Here is an 18436-nt window from a genome sequence, read left to right as displayed (position 1 = left end):
CGAACAAGAACAACTCCCGACAAGCCGCCATCTCTACCCCCAAGTTTTCCCGCCAGTTTTCCCCCCCGGTTTTCCTCCCGGGAAAACTTAGCCCCGCAAACTAACCAACAGCTGCTAAGCGTTGAGTAAATGCTTTCGCGCCTCGTTGCCCTCTCAAATTCCCAAAACGTTTCCAGTTGCTGGTATTAGTGGGGCTATATGGCGGTTGTGGCACGTGATTGCTGCAGTACCCCCCTCCAAACTTCCAAAAACTCATAAATACCGAGAAAAGCTGGGATGCCAAGCTTCGAGTTTTGGAGCGTTATAGAACATAAAGCATAACCATATTATTGCCATAGCTTAGAATCATTTGCATTACTCTTGATGAGCATATTGCTATAAGGAAATAGTTATATACCATTTTTTGTTTTATTTAAAAAACATTTTTGTTTGATTCATGTGAATTGGTTTACAAAATACTGTCTTGTAGTCAGTGCATAATTTGACATTTGAGAAAACACAATCAAGCCAATCCTTTCTTTGAAATGGTATGTCCATTCTTTACAGAACCTATAGTTCCGAGGTTGGACTGGTGGTAGCATTAACCTGCTCAGTTTCTTCTGCATGACCTTCATTCTCCTCGTTTCCCTGGCCAATGCCAGCTTCCTCCTCCGCCTCTTCCGGTTTTCCCTCCTCGATCGGCGTCTCCGTGGTCAGCTGGGTCACATCCTCCTCCACGGGCGAGCCAGTGGTGGCATCCTTAGCTGCTCCTCCTGCCTCCCAGTACTGCATCACCTGCAGAATCCTGGGCTGAATCGAACGCCGTGCACTGATGCCCCAGATCATGTCCATGTGGTTCCACTTGCGGTACAGATGGTTCTCGACCACATTGGGCAGCACTTTAGCCAAGCGCTGCACATCCTCCACGGCCGCCAGGTAGTCATTACTGCCGTAGTACAAGGCAACCGGAGCGCTGATCCTCTCCAGGCGGTAGTCCGGCGGAGTGGAACGTCCGTAGAGCTTATGGTTCTCCTTGGGCTCATACTCGTACTGGCAGAAGCGATCGGATTTCTGCAGTTGGAGGTAGTGGACCGCTTGTTTAATGTTGGCGCCACCGGGAAGATGGCCCAAAACCACAGGGAACATGGTCTGTAAGCATGGGGATTGTACAAGTGTTTCAAATTGTGGTTCCACCACAATACCTACCATATTCTGCTCCTCCCGGTTCTTTCCCACAATCTGCCAGTAGAAACGCATACAGGTCTTTAGCATGGAGGACGAAGTAAGGCAATGGTTGAGAAATATATCCGAGTGCGGAAACAGCTCAAAGTTGTCGCTAAACATGTTCATGCCCATGCGGGCCATTCCCATGAGTGGTGCCTTCATGTGCCTCATAAAGGCCACGGGTGCTAGGGCGCTCATCAGATGGATCTTTGCATTGTACTCGGGTCTACTGGAAGTCATCACGAAGAACGAGGTGGTGCCCTGGGAGTGACCGAAGTAGCTGAGCTTCTGGTATCCGGTTTTCTGCAGAACCCCATCGATCATCGCTGGCAGATCGTACATGCCTATCTCGTGCCAGGAGAAGGTCCAGTAGGACTTGTCCGTATTGGGGTTGAGCTTCACATGGCCCTTGGAGTAGCGATTGCCCCTGACATTGCCCATCCAGACGTCGTAGCCGTTGGCGTAGAGAAAGTAACCCAGTCCACTTTCCGGACCCATCACGATCCACGTGGAAGAGGAGTCCTCTAGGCCGTGAACCAGCAGCACTGGCTTGGCCCCAGGTCGAGCTATGCGATGGAGGGTAAGGATATACTTGTCATCCGTGGTCACCTGGTGGGTTTCCGCTGGATGCTTGTACTTCTGCAGCAGTTGTATCTTATACGACGGCACAGAAGAGAGTTTGGTGAGTTAGATCAGCATAAACGACGGACTTTACTCACCGTATTGAGGCGGGCATCCTCAATCACGCTTGCCGGGTAGTTGTCCTCCATATATCCACCCAAAACGCCGCAGTCATCGAGAGCATATACCCCGAGCACCAGGAGAAACCAGATCGCATGTGGCATGGCGTTCGATCCGTGACTAAATCGAGTTTAGTGCAAGCTCACTGGCCACTAAAGCGCTGTAATTAGTACGGAATATGGTTTGAGTGCTTTTTCCACGCTTATCGTATAATCGAATCGTGGCCAGCTCATTTTCGGTTGTATGTGACGGAAAACGTTTTTAAATTGAGGCAAATAAAAATGTTTTCAAATGACACTGGGCAAAGTTCAGTGTGTCCAGTGGCGTTAATTGCTGCGATCTGCACTCATTTAATTACAAATCGAGGGAGCAAATCAGCTGGAACGGCTAGACGACATACCTTCAAAGTCAAACGAATAAACCAAAAATATAACCAAAAGTGACCTAATAACTCAAAAGTTATTCATCTTCATTATTAAGTTACTTATAGCTATAGCAGAGGTATATAATACCATTATATATATCCCAATAAATATTTTAAATTTTGTAATATTCTATTTTACGTGTTAAAGGCTTTGCAGCCACCTTCTAATGCCCCACCATGGTGCAAATCAAAGAGCTCTCCCTTTAATCAGATTTGCAACGCCACTTCGAAGAGCGTATGATCCCAGAAATGTTTGCCGGCTTAATTGGAAAATTAAATTTTTAATTCAGTTGTGGAGTGAACCGTGTCCACTTGCCAAACATTTGAATTCGTCCCTTTCATTGCCTACGTCATCGCTTTCTTTTTTCGCAATTGATTGGCAAAAATTGATTTCGGCTTCTGCATAAAATATTCGCCGCTCCTTTATTTGCAGCAACTGCTGTCACAACGCCGACTGACAGGCTGACAAAGCGGCGCGGACGGAGCGGATGGAGCGGAATCCCTTCCAGACCCGGTCCGTGTCCGGATTTTCGAATCGGACTCGGATCCGACTCCGGTGACGGGGGATTCGTAGGCTCGATGTGTGACTGTGTGCCGGCCAACGTTTCGACATTTGACAAATAACTTAATTCGCCGTTGTCACCACATGTTCGCAATGCCAGCACTAAAGTGGGTGGAAGTGGGTGGGAGTGGGTGGAAATGGGCTGAAGTGGCAGCGATGGCAACTTGACATCCCATGGCATGTGGGGCGGCTCAGGGGGCGTGGCTCTGTGGGTCTGCGGCTCTGCACAAGTCAGTTGGCAGAATGTTGAAGTTGAAGCCTCGGTTTCATGCTCGATGGGCGAGAACTTCAAGGGACAATGCCTTTTGGGCTGCCTTAAAAATTAATTTCCCAGAAGTGTCAATTGGGATGGCTTCACAGGCGGAGATCATTGTTCTTGAGGTGTCGATGATTTTTCTTTAAATATATTGCTTTATCAACCATAAATCAACTGAGCTGCCTTCGTACTTTAAGCAAGACCTCCATGTTAGTTGGTGTGGACCACTTTTCCACCTTTGCCCAATCGTTGCCCTTTTGACCCACTTTTCGCAGTCCACAAATTTAGCTGTCAGCGTAGTTACCAAATTTCCTGATCTCACCTTAATAGTCGGGCCAAGGAGGCGGTTCCTTGAAGTCTTGAAGTCCCAACGACGCGTGCCACGACAATTAGCCATTTGCCCGTTTCCCAGCGGATTTGTGTTATTATGGTGCCAACTGCCAATCAGAGGACAATCAACAGGCCGAAAGCGTGTTGCAACTTGCAGTCGACCGGGGTGCTGGCCAAAAACGAAACCCGCTTGGCCAGCAATGAAAACCAGACCAATCAATTGGCCAGGGAGCCCTTTGGTGGGAGCTAAACTGAGACAATGGGAGCACAGCATTTGGCCTTAAGTGCAACTAGCGAGATGCACTGGGCGGAAAATGTGGGTTGAAATGGTAAAGAAGGTAAATTATATGTAAGACAACCTATTCATGTTTATCTAAATACATTTTAAACACGAAGAGGTAGTAGTAGTGATGCAAGTATCTTAAATATCTTAAATACAAGAGGCAGTAGTAAATCTGCAAGTATCTTTAATATCTTAAATACGAAGAGGTAGTAGTAATTCTGCAAGTATCTTAAATATCCGAAATACAAGAGGTAGTAGTAGTTCTGCAAGTATTAGTTCTGCAAGTATCTTGAATACTTTTGGTCATTAGTACCTGATTTTGCTCCAAGTGTAGAGCAAATCTGTCTGAGTGTTCCAGGCTCGTTAGTGGCAGCATCTGGCGCGGTCTGCTGCGATTATGATCAGCATTGTTCGCCCGTCGTGGACTCACATTAGCCGCAGCAGTTGCTCAAATCCGGCTCAGTTCCATCCCATCCCCTCCCCCTCCGCCACCCAATCGAGGAACCCCTTTATGTTGGCCACGCACGTGACTTTTAATCACGCGCGCATAAAATTTCATGGGATATCTTTGTCTTGGCCGAAACGGAGCAACTGCCTCCGAAGTTCTTGGCTCATTACGGCGCCGGGGAAAAAGAAAAGTGCGTGAAGCCTCATTGAATAGGTGGCCGGTGGTTGGTTCGCAGGGTCAGCCTGGGAAACTTTACGACTTTAGCAAAGTTTTTGGAGCCGGGCCAGAACAGGACTCCATTCCGTTGGCCAGCCAGTCAAAGGAGCAACTTCCACTTTAGCAGAGGTTAAAGTCAAGTGTTGGCCAGACAAGCGGGGTCGGGGTTAGCCATATTGTAGTCACTTCCAAGCGGCTTCGCCTGGTGCACTGAGAGAAAAGCAGTGGAAGTGTGGAAGTTTGCACAAAACTTGTACTACACACATTGCACCGAAAAATATGTACTTTTTATTTAAAGTCTCATTTAGTTGGTATTTCTAAATGAAATGTAATATTATCAGTTACTCCATTTACCATTTATTTCGTTTAATAATAATTTAACAATATTCTGCACATTTTTAAATAAATTTAGATATGCAATAGGTAGCACTTAGAGCTGGAATAAAATATTTCCTGTGCGCGGAACTTGACTCGGAGGCAATTACAATTCGTTTTTTAGCTGTCAGCCCCACTCAACTGCCCCAGGCCACGCCCACTCGCTGTAAAAGGGGATCCCGCCCCCATTGTGTCTGCGTTTTGTAATTACTTTTGTGCACGTGCCTCAGTACATGGATCTGGATCTGCCCTTAAAATTTATTTATTTCTGCAGTGCGACAAGTTCAGGGTCAGAGTCATTGAATCTCTGCCATTCTCAGCCATTTTCAACCATTTTCACCCATTTTGGCCAATTTAATATTGAAGTTATGCAAAATAGGCGAGTGCAGCAATGAAGTGACGATGCAGAAGGGAACTTAAGTTAATTAATTTAAAAATTAAGCACCATTTATTGTTGATTCAACTAAAGGGAATCGGCGAGAATGGTCGCTATCAATTGTCCTCCATCCACATGACGTGTCGACCGCCTGTAAATTTCTGGCAATAAAAAATATGATGCTTTTTCCATTAATTACGCCATTATTTGCGTATTGTCACAGGTTCACAAATATCTGGAGCCGCATTCGCTCCGCTCGTCGCCCATCAATAAAGCGAGCGAGTGATAAAGGATTACTACTGACAGCGCCGATGGTCGCGGAATTGATTAATTTATGGAAAACGAGAAGACTTTCAACCGAAATCATGGTTCGTTTTCACACTGCCCAACAAGTTTGCATTCGCAGTCGCGTGATTTCCAACGATTTTCCCATTTATAGCCATCGAATATCCAACGGCTGAAGTTTTTTCCTGCTGCCTTGTGTCACTTTTGAGTCGTGTAAGAGATGCATCGTTATTTAATTTAATACAATTCGTAATTTGCAGCCATAAATTAATTGAATTAAGCTCATTTAATGAAAACTTGTTTGTGCCACTAATTGCGAGCAGGAATCGCGCTGCTGTCATCGATTGATTTGGCTTTGATTTGTGGAAAAATTCGAGTGGGTGGATACAATAAATAAATGTTTCTTTTAGTAAATGGAAGAAACTGGAATTCTTGTTTGCTCAATTGACACGATAGCCAAAATTGATATATAATTATCTTTTTCTCTGATTGCTCAGTTGTGCTTCTTTATTATTTAAGTACACTTTTGTTATATTTTCCCTTATTTCAGTTTTCCAATCAACAACATTTACCTGTCACATATCAAAAAGAGTAAAGAATTAATATGCCTTCACTAAAAAGCCTTTGTTTAACAAAGGGCTTTGGAGTTACGCGTTTGCATGACCATTATGTGGGTTTCTATAAATACGTATGTATATCACGGGGCCCATTTCATTACCAATATCTGACAAGGATTACCTGCTGCGGGACAGCACGAGAAATAAATGTAATGTGCTGTAGTCCTCTTCATTACGATAATGAAATATTTCAAGAGCCGTTTATGGGGATTACTTACTCAAATGTTCGAGGCGCATGCAAAAAGTGGATCCCGGAGTCCGGACAACCGTGAAAGCACGGCGTAAAGCCCGCTGAGTGGGTGGGTGGGAGGTTAGGTGGTTGAGTGGTTGGGTGGTGCTCGAAGGATAGGCAGCGAAAAGGGACATGCGTGCAAATATAATCGGCGAGGAAAAGCCGCAACTATAACACGAGCCGTAACGTGGGGCACGCCAAGGCAGGGGCATAATTATGGCATTATCACACATCCACATGCAATCTTGGCCCACACGCGGTGAAGCCCACCCATGGAAAACTAACGATAATCAATTGAGAAATGTTTATAATGAAGTGGCGCAGCCAAAGGGTTCTGCACCACAGCGCTAAGCTCTACACTGCAACTGCAAAGGAGTGGGAACTAGCACACAAATCTTTTGTAAATTTATAAGGATTTTGTGTGCATTAAATAAATATATTTAAGTTCCTTGCATGTATTTGTAAACTGTATATATGCATATATTAATATTTTAAATATTTGTATTTAGTTTGCAGTGCGATTTCCGCGTTGTAGCGAGTAGCCTGGCGTTAAGCACTTCATTTGGCCATCAGTCCTTCTTTAAGCCCTTTCCCCAGTTTCTCGCAGGGGCGTGTCGGCCAAAAACGCCTAGCCAGCCAACTACTGATAGCGTGTGTGCCAAACGCTCATTGACCAGCTCCCAACCCACCGCCCACCGCCCACATCCCCGACAAATGTGCTAAGTATACGTTGGCCAGAGAGATAAACATGGCCAACACGCACACACATCGTCTGCCTGTGTGCGTGTGTGTGTGTGTGTGAGTGCACCGCACTCATGACAACGTCCATCATAATTCATTGGGTATTGAGCTGGGTCCTGCGGCTGGGCAAGGACCCTTTAGCTGCATTGTAATGAAATTAGCATGCACAAGGCAAAGTTGCCAGTCGCGCATTCAGCGATAATTGAGTTTAGAATTAGGGATACACTACGGGCACTGGGAAAAGTTAAATGTAATTGTTTAAATATTTTGTAGATTTAATGCCTTATACCACAGTGCATAGAATGTAATATGATAGCATATTAAAATTGCCAGCCTAAGATACAATATTTTCTTCCCTGAAACTTGAATCTTTGGGTGCCGACCTATTATATATGTATCTTATAGTGAACAGTATCTTTTTCTTACTACTCAAAGTATCCACATTTGTTCTCAGTGGAGCTGCGCTATTTAAAAAGGGCAGGGCATTGAAATGCAAATGCAAATGCAGTCAGTTAGTCAGTCAGAGAGACTGACAGGAAACGGGTCGCAGCTTCGTGGGCTCACCTGGGTTAATTTCAGTCCAGGTTAACCCGGGATGACACCGCCGCCGAAACAAAGACACGCCTCGAGCGGCACATGAATCCTCCACCGGCAGGAGCCAGGAACTTGCAACTGGAAAGTGGGAACTGGGAGCTGGCAACTTGGAAACAGAAGCCGGGTGGCGCACAAATGGCAACCTATTTTCCAAAGCCGCTGCCGCTGCCACTGCCGCATCTAATTTATGCCAAGAGCAATCGCAACTGCCAATGCCGACTTATAAACGAGGTGAACTTTTCGCTCTGGCCAGAAGTTCAGAGGGCAATAAACTACGCTGCTTGTTTATTGTTTTAGCCTGAATGAGCTTAAAGCGGGTGTGCCTTCGCCTTCTCTTGCAGAATTTAAAACTGTTGGAGTTTGCTGATATGGCTTAGTATGCAAAGGTTATGTGGTAAATGGAATTTTATGGCTCAATTTGACTCGCATATTTCGATTTATTTACTTACTGGTAGAAATACCTAACAACGTTGACTTGAAATGTCAAACGATCTAGAGCCACATATAAGATAGATTCCATTCAGATAGATTCCTTTTAGATAGATTCCATTCAGATAGATTCATTTGGACTTCTTTGCTGCTCCCTTTGGAATGGGTTTAGGTAATTTTACTTAAACATTTTCCCAGTAGTCGAAGCATTATCTGATCTCTTTTCAATTGAGGTTTTTTACTCGTCCTTTCCCCCTCTCAAAATCAACAATCAAAACGTTTTGTCGACGGTTTGGAAAAGGACCATCTCCACCCATCGGGAATACAAAACCTCCTGGCAAGTGTCACTTAAAGGCATATCGTTCGTATTTGCTGCCCCGCATTCTCTTTCACCGAAACTGCAATTCGAGAAATGCAGCCAGCGTTTTTGCGCCAGTACCAAAACACTTTTCTTTCTTTCATTTCGGCTCTCCAGTCGCTTGCAGCGCTTTCAATTTGTGTGTACATAAATTTCGAAATGGACTTCTCGTGTTGGGGCGCCCGACAGCAGCACAGAAAAAAGTGTTTAAAAAAATGCAAACAGAAATACAAAAGTCGGCGAAAAATAAATAAAAATGTACTGGAGTGGAGTGGAGTGGAGTGGAGTGGAGAAAGCCCGAAAGAAATGGCGGACGGAAACAAGTGGCCATGAATGCAGTGGCAAGAACAACAACAGCGACAGCTGGAGATAGAACGAGTATTCCTGTTCCACGGAGAAACTGCATAAATATCGCAACAAGGACCCTGGACAAACGCCAATCGAAAGTTGCGTTGGCAGGCTAGTAAATGGCTGGAATGAATGCACGAGTCTCGAGCTCGTTTCAAAAACTTAGAAGTGCATAAATTGGGCCTGGGAATTTAAATATGTATATATTTCACGAAACTCCCGAAGTGCCACAATGTGGGCCAAATTCTTAGCATTCAGCTCGTTGATTGTATAACATAAAATTCAAGCCTTGGCCGAAAGGGCGAAGCTTTCCCTTTGATTGTGTGGCGATTTCGTTGGCCAATGGAGCATGAAATTACAGAGGGGAGTGTCCGTGGAAAGGGGCAGTAGTTGTGTGAACATGGAAAACACTCACATAACCAAGCAAAGGCACTGCACTGAGAGAAAGTTCTAACAAAGTTATTTTCCTGCAGGCAACTGTTTAGAAGGTATTATTCCCTGTCTTTTGACAAATGGCTTCAGTAAACAACGACTCACCAATAATAATTATAGCTTCTCACATAAAAGTAACCAAAAGGTTCCTCGTTATCCATTTTTAAAGCTCAACTTTCAGCAACCTCAGTTGTTTAAGTGCAGCAAAGTTCGAAAGTTAAAATCTTCATACCACTTAAGACTGCGTCTTGTTCTGCTCGAGTGCAAAGGGTTGCGATTGGAGATTGAACTCAGCCGAGGAGCAACTGTGGCACTCGAAAGTCACACCAATTGCGATTGACTGGGAGTCCGGTGTAGAGTAGTAGGTGTCCATCGGGCGTGACACTGGAGGTGAGTGGAACAACATGCTAACAAAATACATTGAGTGGCACAAGAACTAATAACATAAAGAGCACTCATATCGATGCGATACGCCAGTGAGACCGATTTCCACGGTGCTATTACTAATTGAAAATATGAAAATACTCGTGACGGAATCCGATAACCGATGGCATCCAAATGCTGGCCATAAAGGGTGAAATCGCTCGTTAGCCCTCCCCACATGACCGTTAAGTGTCTGCCCAGCCTGATTCCTGGATCCCAACCTCCAACCGCCAGCCGCCATATGCTTATATGGTTATATGGTTAGAGCGCTCCAGTGTCATCATTACCATGACTAGGATTACGATTACTGTCATCGTCGTGTCATCACAAACACACGCAGACTTAGCGAGCGTCTTTATGGCTTTCGGCGCTGAAATGATAAGTAAAGTTTTTCGCAGAACGTAGCGAACATTTTCCGGACATGGGGCTTATGTCCATGCTGGCAAACATATGGCATATTGCCAGGCGAAACATTTAATGGTCTGCAAAATGGCCTGGGCCGGGACATTAAAAGTTGCTTAACCTTCATTAGGCGCCCGATTCCGCATCCGCATCTGAATCCGAATCCGACTGACGGCGAGATGAAATTTAATATATGTCAGGTCCCGACATCGGAGGGCTTAATGCCCCATTTGTGCAGGGCGCCACTGCATCCAAATGATGTGCCAGAAAAAAAAGAGAATGAGCGCAAATCACCGCAAGTTGGCATGGAGCTTTAATCAGCCCGGCAGGCAAAAGGGCTGGAAAATGGCCAACAGGGGGTGGCATTAAAGGGGCGCAAGGAAAGGACACCAGGCAAACTCAATTTCCAGCTTGTTTCACGGTACGACGACCACGCCCACCCCAACCCAGCAGAGGCGCTAATGCGGCGACATGGCATTATCCTTCCTCCTTCGTCCTTCGTCCTTTCGCGACTTCTTTGCGCGACTTTTGCGACCGCGGCTGCACTCTCCTTGGGTATTTTGATAATCAAATTTGCGCAAACAAGCGAGTGGCGTGAATTTGCCAACGCCACCGGAACAAGGACGAAACAAGGACCCAGGATAATAACGGTTGCGCCTCGTGCACTTGTGCAATTAGATTGGCAAAAGTTCAGCAACTTTCCTTGCACAAAAGCGCGTTGAATTCTCCATGGTTCTTCTGTAAAGTTGAGTTCCACTTTTTATGATTTTAAATGGTTATTGCAATAAGTAAACATAGATATTCAAGGGCCTCTTTTTGATTAGTTATATAAGTTCGATTTAAATGACTAACAGGGAAGCTAAAATAAAGCTACTCTAAGTTTATATAAAAACCACTCTTTCTGAGAGCATTTCCAAGATTTTTAACAAAAAAATGTTTTTTTTAGAAACCTGCCATTCTCGCTGCCCCAATTCGCTTGCCACCTGTGATGTAACAACGAGAGATAATCCATTTAAAATCGCTTTAATCCATGTGTTATCAATTTCATGCCATTTTATTTGCGAGCCTATAAAAGGTTCCTCTCCGATTCGCTGCTCAAAGTTGTTTCAGAATGCTGTTGGGATTCCACTACGCATTCGTCGCACTCTTGGCGATATTTCGAGTGAGAGCCAGCGAGGGAATTCTCGATATAACCAATCAAATAAACAATCTTATAAGCGCTCCAATACTTCCTGCGGTTGATAGTTTAGTGAGCGTCTATGGCGATCCGCAATCAACAAACGATGGTAGAAAGTTGGGCGAACAAAGGGAATCCATTGCAGAGGATAACCCGGATTACTTATTTAACCTGGAAAGCCAACTGAAGTTAAAGCTGCCAACTGTCAACATTCAAATAATTCTTGACAAAGACCAGCCGGAGCCGAAGTCCATTGGTGATGTGAAATATTTTCTTGTAGATCGTTTTACAAATCGACTATACAATCCGGGTATTACACTAAAGGAGCTTTTACGAAACTTCACCCCTTCTCAAATACAACTAATACGGAGTTCGACAACATCAAGAACAGATATGCGAGATTTGTATATGAAACTTCTTAGGAATGCTTTGAGTCAATCGAATCGAATTAAATCCCAATCGCAGGCTCGAGGCCAAGGACTGTATCAATCATATCAAAAAAAAGGAGCCAGAAGTACAACTACATATGAAGAAAAACTTCAAGGACTGGCTCAATCACAACAACAGTCCGAGCTTAAACAATCACTGAATCAAACTAGAGTTCAGTTTCTGGAAGATCAGAATCAAGAAGATCAAGCATCTGATGTTACGAACCAAGCACAAGCTCAAAATTCAGAGCAGGCTCAATCACTGATTCAAGCTGAAGCTCTTAATCAACGGCAGGCGCAAACGCAATCTCAATCACAGAGCCAAGGACAAGGACTAAGACTGGCTCAATCACAGCTTACACAAGGGCAATCCCAATCGCAGGTTCAAGCTCAATCACAAGCTGAGGCTATAAATCAATCACCACAGTCATCGGAAGATACATCAGAGGATGAAGAGCAAGCACAATCGCAAATTCAATCGCAGGCACAGGAACTACAATCGCTAGTTCAATCACAGGCACAGGAACAACAATCGCAAGTTCAATCACAGGCACAGGAACAACAATCGCAAGTTCAATCGCAGACACAGGAACAACAATCGCAAGTTCAATCGCAGACACAGGAACAACAATCGCAAGTTCAATCACAGGCACAGGAACAACAATCGCAAGTTCAATCACAGGCACAGGAACTACAATCGCTAGTTCAATCACAGGCACAGGAACAACAATCGCAAGTTCAATCGCAGACACAAGAACAACAATCGCAAGTTCAATCGCAGGCACAGGAACTACAATCGCTGGTTCAATCACAGGCACAGGATCAACAATCGCAAGTTCAATCACAGGCACAGGAACTACAATCGCTAGTTCAATCACAGGCACAGGAACAACAATCGCAAGTTCAATCGCAGACACAGGAACAACAATCGCAAGTTCAATCGCAGACACAGGAACAACAATCGCAAGTTCAATCACAGCACAGAAAACAACAATCAACAAAAAAAAAAAAAAAAAAACAACAAGAACAAAAAAACAATCCAAGTCAATCGCAGCACAGAATACAATCGCTGGTTCAATCACAGGCACAGGATCAACAATCGCAAGTTCAATCGCAGGCACAGGATCTACAATCGCTGGTTCAATCACAGGCACAGGAACAACAATCGCAAGTTCAATCTCAGACACAGGAACAACAATCGCTAGTTCAAGCAGGGGATCAAGCAAAAGAGGACCCCGTAGACCAATCACTTCATCAAGCCCAATCTGAAGTTCTAAGGCAAGTTCTGTCACAGACCAACAATCAATCACAGGCTCAAGCTCAATCGCAAGCTGCAGTTGTCGATGAGGCTCTGGAAGCGGCGCATGATCAATATCAATCTGTGCCTCACTTACAAGGAATAGCACTGCCTCCACCAGCACAGCAATCGTTGCTTGAAGCACAGGGTCAAGCACGAGAAGACCCCGTAGATCAATCACTTCATCAAGCCCAAAACGAAGTACTAAAGCAAGTTCTGTCACAGAATAACTCTCAATCACGGGCTCAAGCTCAAGCGCAAGCTCAAGCTCTCGATCAGACGCTTGAACAAGCGCATTTTCAATATCAATCTGCGGCTCAAGCTCAAGGAACTCCACCTATTCAACCAGTACAGCAACCACAACTTCAAGAAGAGGATCAATCTGAAGATACCACTTCAGACGAATTTCAGCCGTACGTTGCATTAGCTGATCAATACGAAAAACAAGACCAAATCGCTAATGAAGCTTTCGATCGAGCGGAGGGGCAACTTCAGCGGCAATCTCAATCAGAATCTCAAGCTCAATTACAAGCAGTGGATAATTCACTTCATCTAGCTCAAGCTCAAGTGGAAGAGCAAGAGCAGTCAGGGGTTCAGTCTCAATCAAACGTTCAACCTCTTGCTATAAGTGAAACTTTGGGGCAAGCGCATTCTCTACTTCCGCAGCCATCTCAATCGCAATCTGAAGCTCAAGGTCTAGCCGCATCTCTACCTCAATCACCACAGCAACAACAACTTCATGCTGATGATGATTATGTTGTGGACCAATCACTATATCAAAATGAGAATCTAGCTCAAGATTCCGTTGTGGACCATTCACTACATGAAGCCCAAGCTGAAATACAAGATCAACTTGATTCACAGGCTCAAGCCTCTGGTCATCCACTGGCTCAATCACAGCAACACGCCCAAGCTCAAACAGTTGAAGCGCTTACACAATCACTAACTCAAGCCCATGCCCAAATCCAAGGGCAAGATCAATCACAATCACAATCACAGACTTCATCGAATTCAGAAGTTCTCTTCCAAAGGGTCGGGCGGTCGCAATCAAAACTTAAATCGCAAGTAGAAAGTTCGCAGGGTCCCAAGTCTGATGATGTCCTTTATTCAGGAATTCAAGCGAGATACCAATACATTTCTGAAGCGGAAATCAATATTGTCGCCAAGTTGGAGACGGTAAGCCATTCCTCTCAAGAGATTCCACTCAGACAGCATGCAGATACTATAACGTAGGTCCCTATATATATTTCTGTCGTTTGACAGCCGAAACTGATCCAAAAATACGGAATTCAAGTGGAGACCCACTTCGCATTCACTTCCGATGGTTACAAACTCTGCCTACATCGAATTCCGCGACCTGGAGCCATACCCGTCCTGTTGGTCCATGGCCTGATGGCCAGCTCGGCCACTTGGGTGCAGTTCGGACCTTCTCAGGGTCTCGCCTACATCCTCTCCCAAAGCGGGTACGACGTCTGGATGCTGAACACCAGGGGCAACATCTACTCCGAGGAGCGCCAGGCCGGTCGCCAGGAGGACCGGGACTTCTGGGACTTCTCCTTCCACGAGATCGGGCAGTACGATCTCCCTGCAGCCATCGACTTGATTCTGCTGCAGACCAAGATGGCGCGCATCCAGTACATTGGTCACTCCCAGGGATCCACAGCCTTCTTTGTGATGTGCAGTGAAAGGCCCGAGTACGCCGCCAAGATCTCGTTGATGCAGTCCCTCTCGCCAACAGTTTATATGGAAGGAACACGCAGCCCAGCACTCAAATTCATAGGAATCCTTCAGGGTGGCTTCACAGTAAGAACTGGAGATCCTTAAATGGTATTTCATTTATGTATAGCACCATATGTATTTCCTATTATAGATGCTGCTGAATTTGCTAGGCGGCCACAAGATCTCCCTGGAGAACAAGATCATTACCATGTTTCGTGAGAACATCTGTGACAAGCTTATTCCCAGTCGCATTTGCGCCATCTTTGAATTCGTGGTCTGCGGATTTAACTTCAACAGCTTTAATATGGTAAACAACTGGTTACTGACTTGGGCTTCATGGGTTAATATGACTTTTTTTGCAGACACTGTCCCCCATTTTGGAAGGTCACGCTTCGCAGGGAGCCTCCGCCAAGCAGATCTATCACTTCGCCCAGATGCAGGGCAAGTCTGTTTTCCAAAAATTCGATTACGGGCTCATTCTGAATAAGATCCGATACAACTCCATCCTGCCACCACTGTACAACCTTTCACTGGCTTTGTCCAAGGTGGCCCTTCACCGCGGAGATGGCGACTGGTTGGGATCCGAATCGGATGTCTCTCGACTCGAGCGAAGCCTGCCCAACTGCATAGAGAACAGGAACATTGGCTTCAAAGGATTCTCTCACTTCGACTTCACGATCTCGAAGGACGTGCGACCCTTGGTGTACGATCGCGTAATCAATCTGTGCGGTGCGAACCGTTAAATGCTGGAAAACTAATTGTACTTTTAGTTTACAAATGAAATATTAGCAAAGCAATTATCCGATTTGCTTAGCACAGAATTCATATTGTCTTTATTTAAGGGCTCGGCAATAAATACAATTCGTACTTGGAAAAATAAAGAATAAGCTAATATTTTAAAATTTTCAATGGTGCAAAAGGAAGTTCTTTTCTTATGGAAGTCTATAAATGCAAGTAAATAAACTGACAAAAAATGTAAGGCAGCGGTGTTTAGAGTGAATCTCTCGTAATATAGAATTGTTTCGGTTTTTTTTTAGAACCGCGTTATTTTATTATCTCACAAATCAATCATAAAAACTAAAGCATAACGAAACATTTGAATTAAAGTCGCTTAAAAATTTACTCATGTTACGAAATCAGTTGCGAATGCAATAAATGTATTTACCGACAGGAACTACGAATTTAAAAATTATTAAACACTTTAGAAGAGCCTGTTCCAAGGTTACTCTGTGAGCTGTTAACCTTTGTTAAATATTCCTTTAGTGATGCTCAATCGATATGTTAATCTAGTTATTCACTCCCAGCATGAATATTTTAATTTCAAGGTATTTTATCATTTAACCTATAAAAGAGTTCGATTTTATTCCATGCCTTCAAGAGTAAACAGGAATCAAGAAACGGAATGGCGATCGCATTTAAGTGGGCGATCTGTTCAATAATTTTACTCGGTACTGTGGTACCCAGTAAGCCTCAGCTAGTTATAGTTCCTATACATCCATCCAATACGATTATAGGAGAAGAACCTCTAGTACCTCTAGTACCACTGGCACGATCACAGAATCAGGTAAACACAAGGATGCAAATCAGTAAAGGATCAGCTGGATCTAGAACGATAATTTTCTATTTGGAAGTCGGAATAGTACACACAGTAGTTAGCACACCTATGCTTCACTGCACTGGAAAACCTAAGCACCGTCTCAAAGTTTATTGCAAGGACCAACCCAATCAGCTATAAACTACAATCGCAAGCTTTTAATAGGAATCTTATTCATGCATAATTCCCATTTCAGCTCCCAAAATCTGATGATTTCCTTTCTTCAGAACCTCAACCAAGGTCATGTTCAAAGTGTGAGCAAGCCAGTTACCCCCAATACATTTCTGAAGCGGAAATCAATATTGTCGCCAAGTTGGAGACGGTGAGCCATTCCTCTCAAGAGATTCCATATATATATATATTTTTCTATCGTTTGACAGCCGAAACTGATCCAAAAATACGGAATTCAAGTAGAGACCCATTTCGCATTCACTTCCGATGGCTACAAACTCTGCCTACATCGAATTCCGCGACCTGGAGCCATACCCGTCCTGTTGGTCCATGGCCTGATGGCCAGCTCGGCCACTTGGGTGCAGTTCGGACCCTCTCAGGGTCTGGCCTACATCCTGTCCCAAAGCGGATACGACGTCTGGATGCTGAACACCAGGGGCAACATCTACTCCGAGGAGCGCCAGGCCGGTCGCCAGAAGGACCAGGACTTCTGGGACTTCTCCTTCCACGAGATAGGGCTGTACGATCTCCCTGCAGCCATCGACTTGATTCTGCTGCAGACCAAGATGGCGCGCATCCAGTACATTGGTCACTCGCAGGGATCCACGGCCTTCTTTGTGATGTGCAGTGAAAGGCCCGAGTACGCCGCCAAGATTTCGCTGATGCAGTCCCTCTCGCCATCAGTTTTTATGGAAGAAATTCGCAGTCCAGCACTCAAGTTCATGAAATTATTTGCAGGCGGCTTCACAGTGAGTGCAGAAAATTCCAAGATTATTATATTTATTTAAAGTTCATCATTTCTTTCAATAGGTGTTGTTAAATTTCCTTGGCGGCCATAAGATCTCCCTGGAGAACAAGATCATTAACATGTTTCGTCAGCACATCTGTGACAAGCTTATTCCCAGTCGCATTTGCGCCATCTTTGAATTCGTGGTCTGCGGATTTAACTTCAACAGCTTCAATATGGTAGAAAACTTGTCACTGATTCGGGTTAAATCGGTTATAATTACATTTTTTTTGTAGACACTATCCCCCATTTTGGAAGGCCATTCTTCACAGGGAGCATCCGCCAAGCAGATCTATCATTTTGCCCAGCTGCAGGGCTCGTCTGTTTTTCAGAAATACAATTACGGGCTCATTCTGAATAAGCTACGATACAAATCCATCCTGCCACCACTGTACAACCTTTCACTGGCTCTGTCCAAGGTGGCCCTTCACCGCGGAGATGGCGACTGGTTGGGATCCGAATCGGATGTCTCTCGACTCGAGCGAAGCCTGCCCAACTGCATAGAAAACAGGAACATTGGCTTCAAAGGATTCTCTCACTTCGACTTCACGATCTCGAAGGACGTTCGACCCTTGGTGTACGATCGCGTAATCAATCTGTGCGATTCGAACCGTTAAATGCGGGGAACTAATTGTACTTTTAGTTTACAAATGAAACCAATGTATTTGCAAAGCAATTAAATGATTTTCTTGCAACACATTCCAAATTGTCTGTATCTGAGGGAAGAAGGGATATTAATGGTATTTAAAAACGATGTTTATCCATTTTGAAAAATAGTTTCAGGTATTGTAATGTAATAGGCAATCTGGGGGTATGGGAACAACTACTACATAAGCTTGATCATATAACAATACGGGAATCTATAAACTAACTTAACTAATATATTAAAGAGCTAAGTAAATTTCAAGGCAGAAATTTGCGTATGTACAGATCATAAATTTTTATAATACCACTGATCCAAAAGGCTTAAGTAGTTACTTATGTATATCTAGGGAACTATATTTAAGGATTCAACATCTTAAATAATTCTCTTACAAACATTTTTTCAAGGCTTCCAGCTGGATAGCAACCTTGGTTAAATTGTTTTCCAGTGATGCAACAGCAGTATGTTAATTTAGTTATCCACTCCAAGCATGGATATTTCAATTTCAAGGTCTTGTATCTCTTAACCTATATAAACCTTCGATT

At 44.3% G+C, this 18436-nt stretch overlaps 3 protein-coding genes across 5 annotated transcripts; 2 read left to right on the top strand and 1 right to left on the bottom strand.

Moving 5' to 3' along the window:
* Positions 1-441: 441 nt before the first annotated feature.
* On the bottom strand, positions 442-9654 carry LOC122626327 (lipase 1). Of its 2 annotated transcripts, none has more exons than XM_043806535.1 (4): positions 4113-4256; positions 1923-2104; positions 1186-1857; positions 442-1128 (listed from the first exon to the last, which is right to left on the bottom strand). In XM_043806535.1, the coding sequence occupies exons 2-4, from the start codon at positions 2046-2048 to the stop codon at positions 550-552; spliced, it is 1377 nt and encodes a 458-aa protein (XP_043662470.1). In that variant the 5' UTR covers positions 2049-2104; positions 4113-4256; the 3' UTR covers positions 442-549. The 2 variants fall into 2 exon arrangements, with proteins under 2 accessions (XP_043662470.1, XP_043662469.1); XM_043806534.1 differs by lacking the exon at positions 4113-4256 and adding an exon at positions 9483-9654 and having other exon boundaries at positions 443-1128.
* A 1517-nt stretch (positions 9655-11171) lies between these two features.
* LOC122612270 (chromatin modification-related protein eaf-1-like) lies at positions 11172-15517 on the top strand. Of its 2 annotated transcripts, none has more exons than XM_043785890.1 (5): positions 11172-12647; positions 12819-14153; positions 14241-14780; positions 14848-15003; positions 15059-15517. In XM_043785890.1, the coding sequence occupies exons 1-5, from the start codon at positions 11187-11189 to the stop codon at positions 15437-15439; spliced, it is 3873 nt and encodes a 1290-aa protein (XP_043641825.1). In that variant the 5' UTR covers positions 11172-11186; the 3' UTR covers positions 15440-15517. The 2 variants fall into 2 exon arrangements, with proteins under 2 accessions (XP_043641825.1, XP_043641737.1); XM_043785802.1 differs by having other exon boundaries at positions 12753-14153.
* Positions 15518-16078: 561 nt separating this feature from the next.
* On the top strand, positions 16079-17947 carry LOC122612505 (lipase 3-like). The gene is made up of 5 exons (XM_043786216.1): positions 16079-16260; positions 16487-16612; positions 16671-17210; positions 17272-17427; positions 17485-17947. Exons 1-5 carry the CDS (start codon positions 16099-16101, stop codon positions 17863-17865), a joined length of 1365 nt encoding a protein of 454 aa, XP_043642151.1. The 5' UTR covers positions 16079-16098; the 3' UTR covers positions 17866-17947.
* Positions 17948-18436: the final 489 nt, after the last annotated feature.

The sequence above is a fragment of the Drosophila teissieri genome, chromosome 2L, assembly GCF_016746235.2.
Source record: "Drosophila teissieri strain GT53w chromosome 2L, Prin_Dtei_1.1, whole genome shotgun sequence".
In the NCBI taxonomy this organism is placed as follows: domain Eukaryota; kingdom Metazoa; phylum Arthropoda; class Insecta; order Diptera; family Drosophilidae; genus Drosophila; species Drosophila teissieri.
The sequence above is the reverse complement of the archived record's forward strand: the minus strand, read 5'-3'. Positions and strand labels throughout refer to the sequence as shown.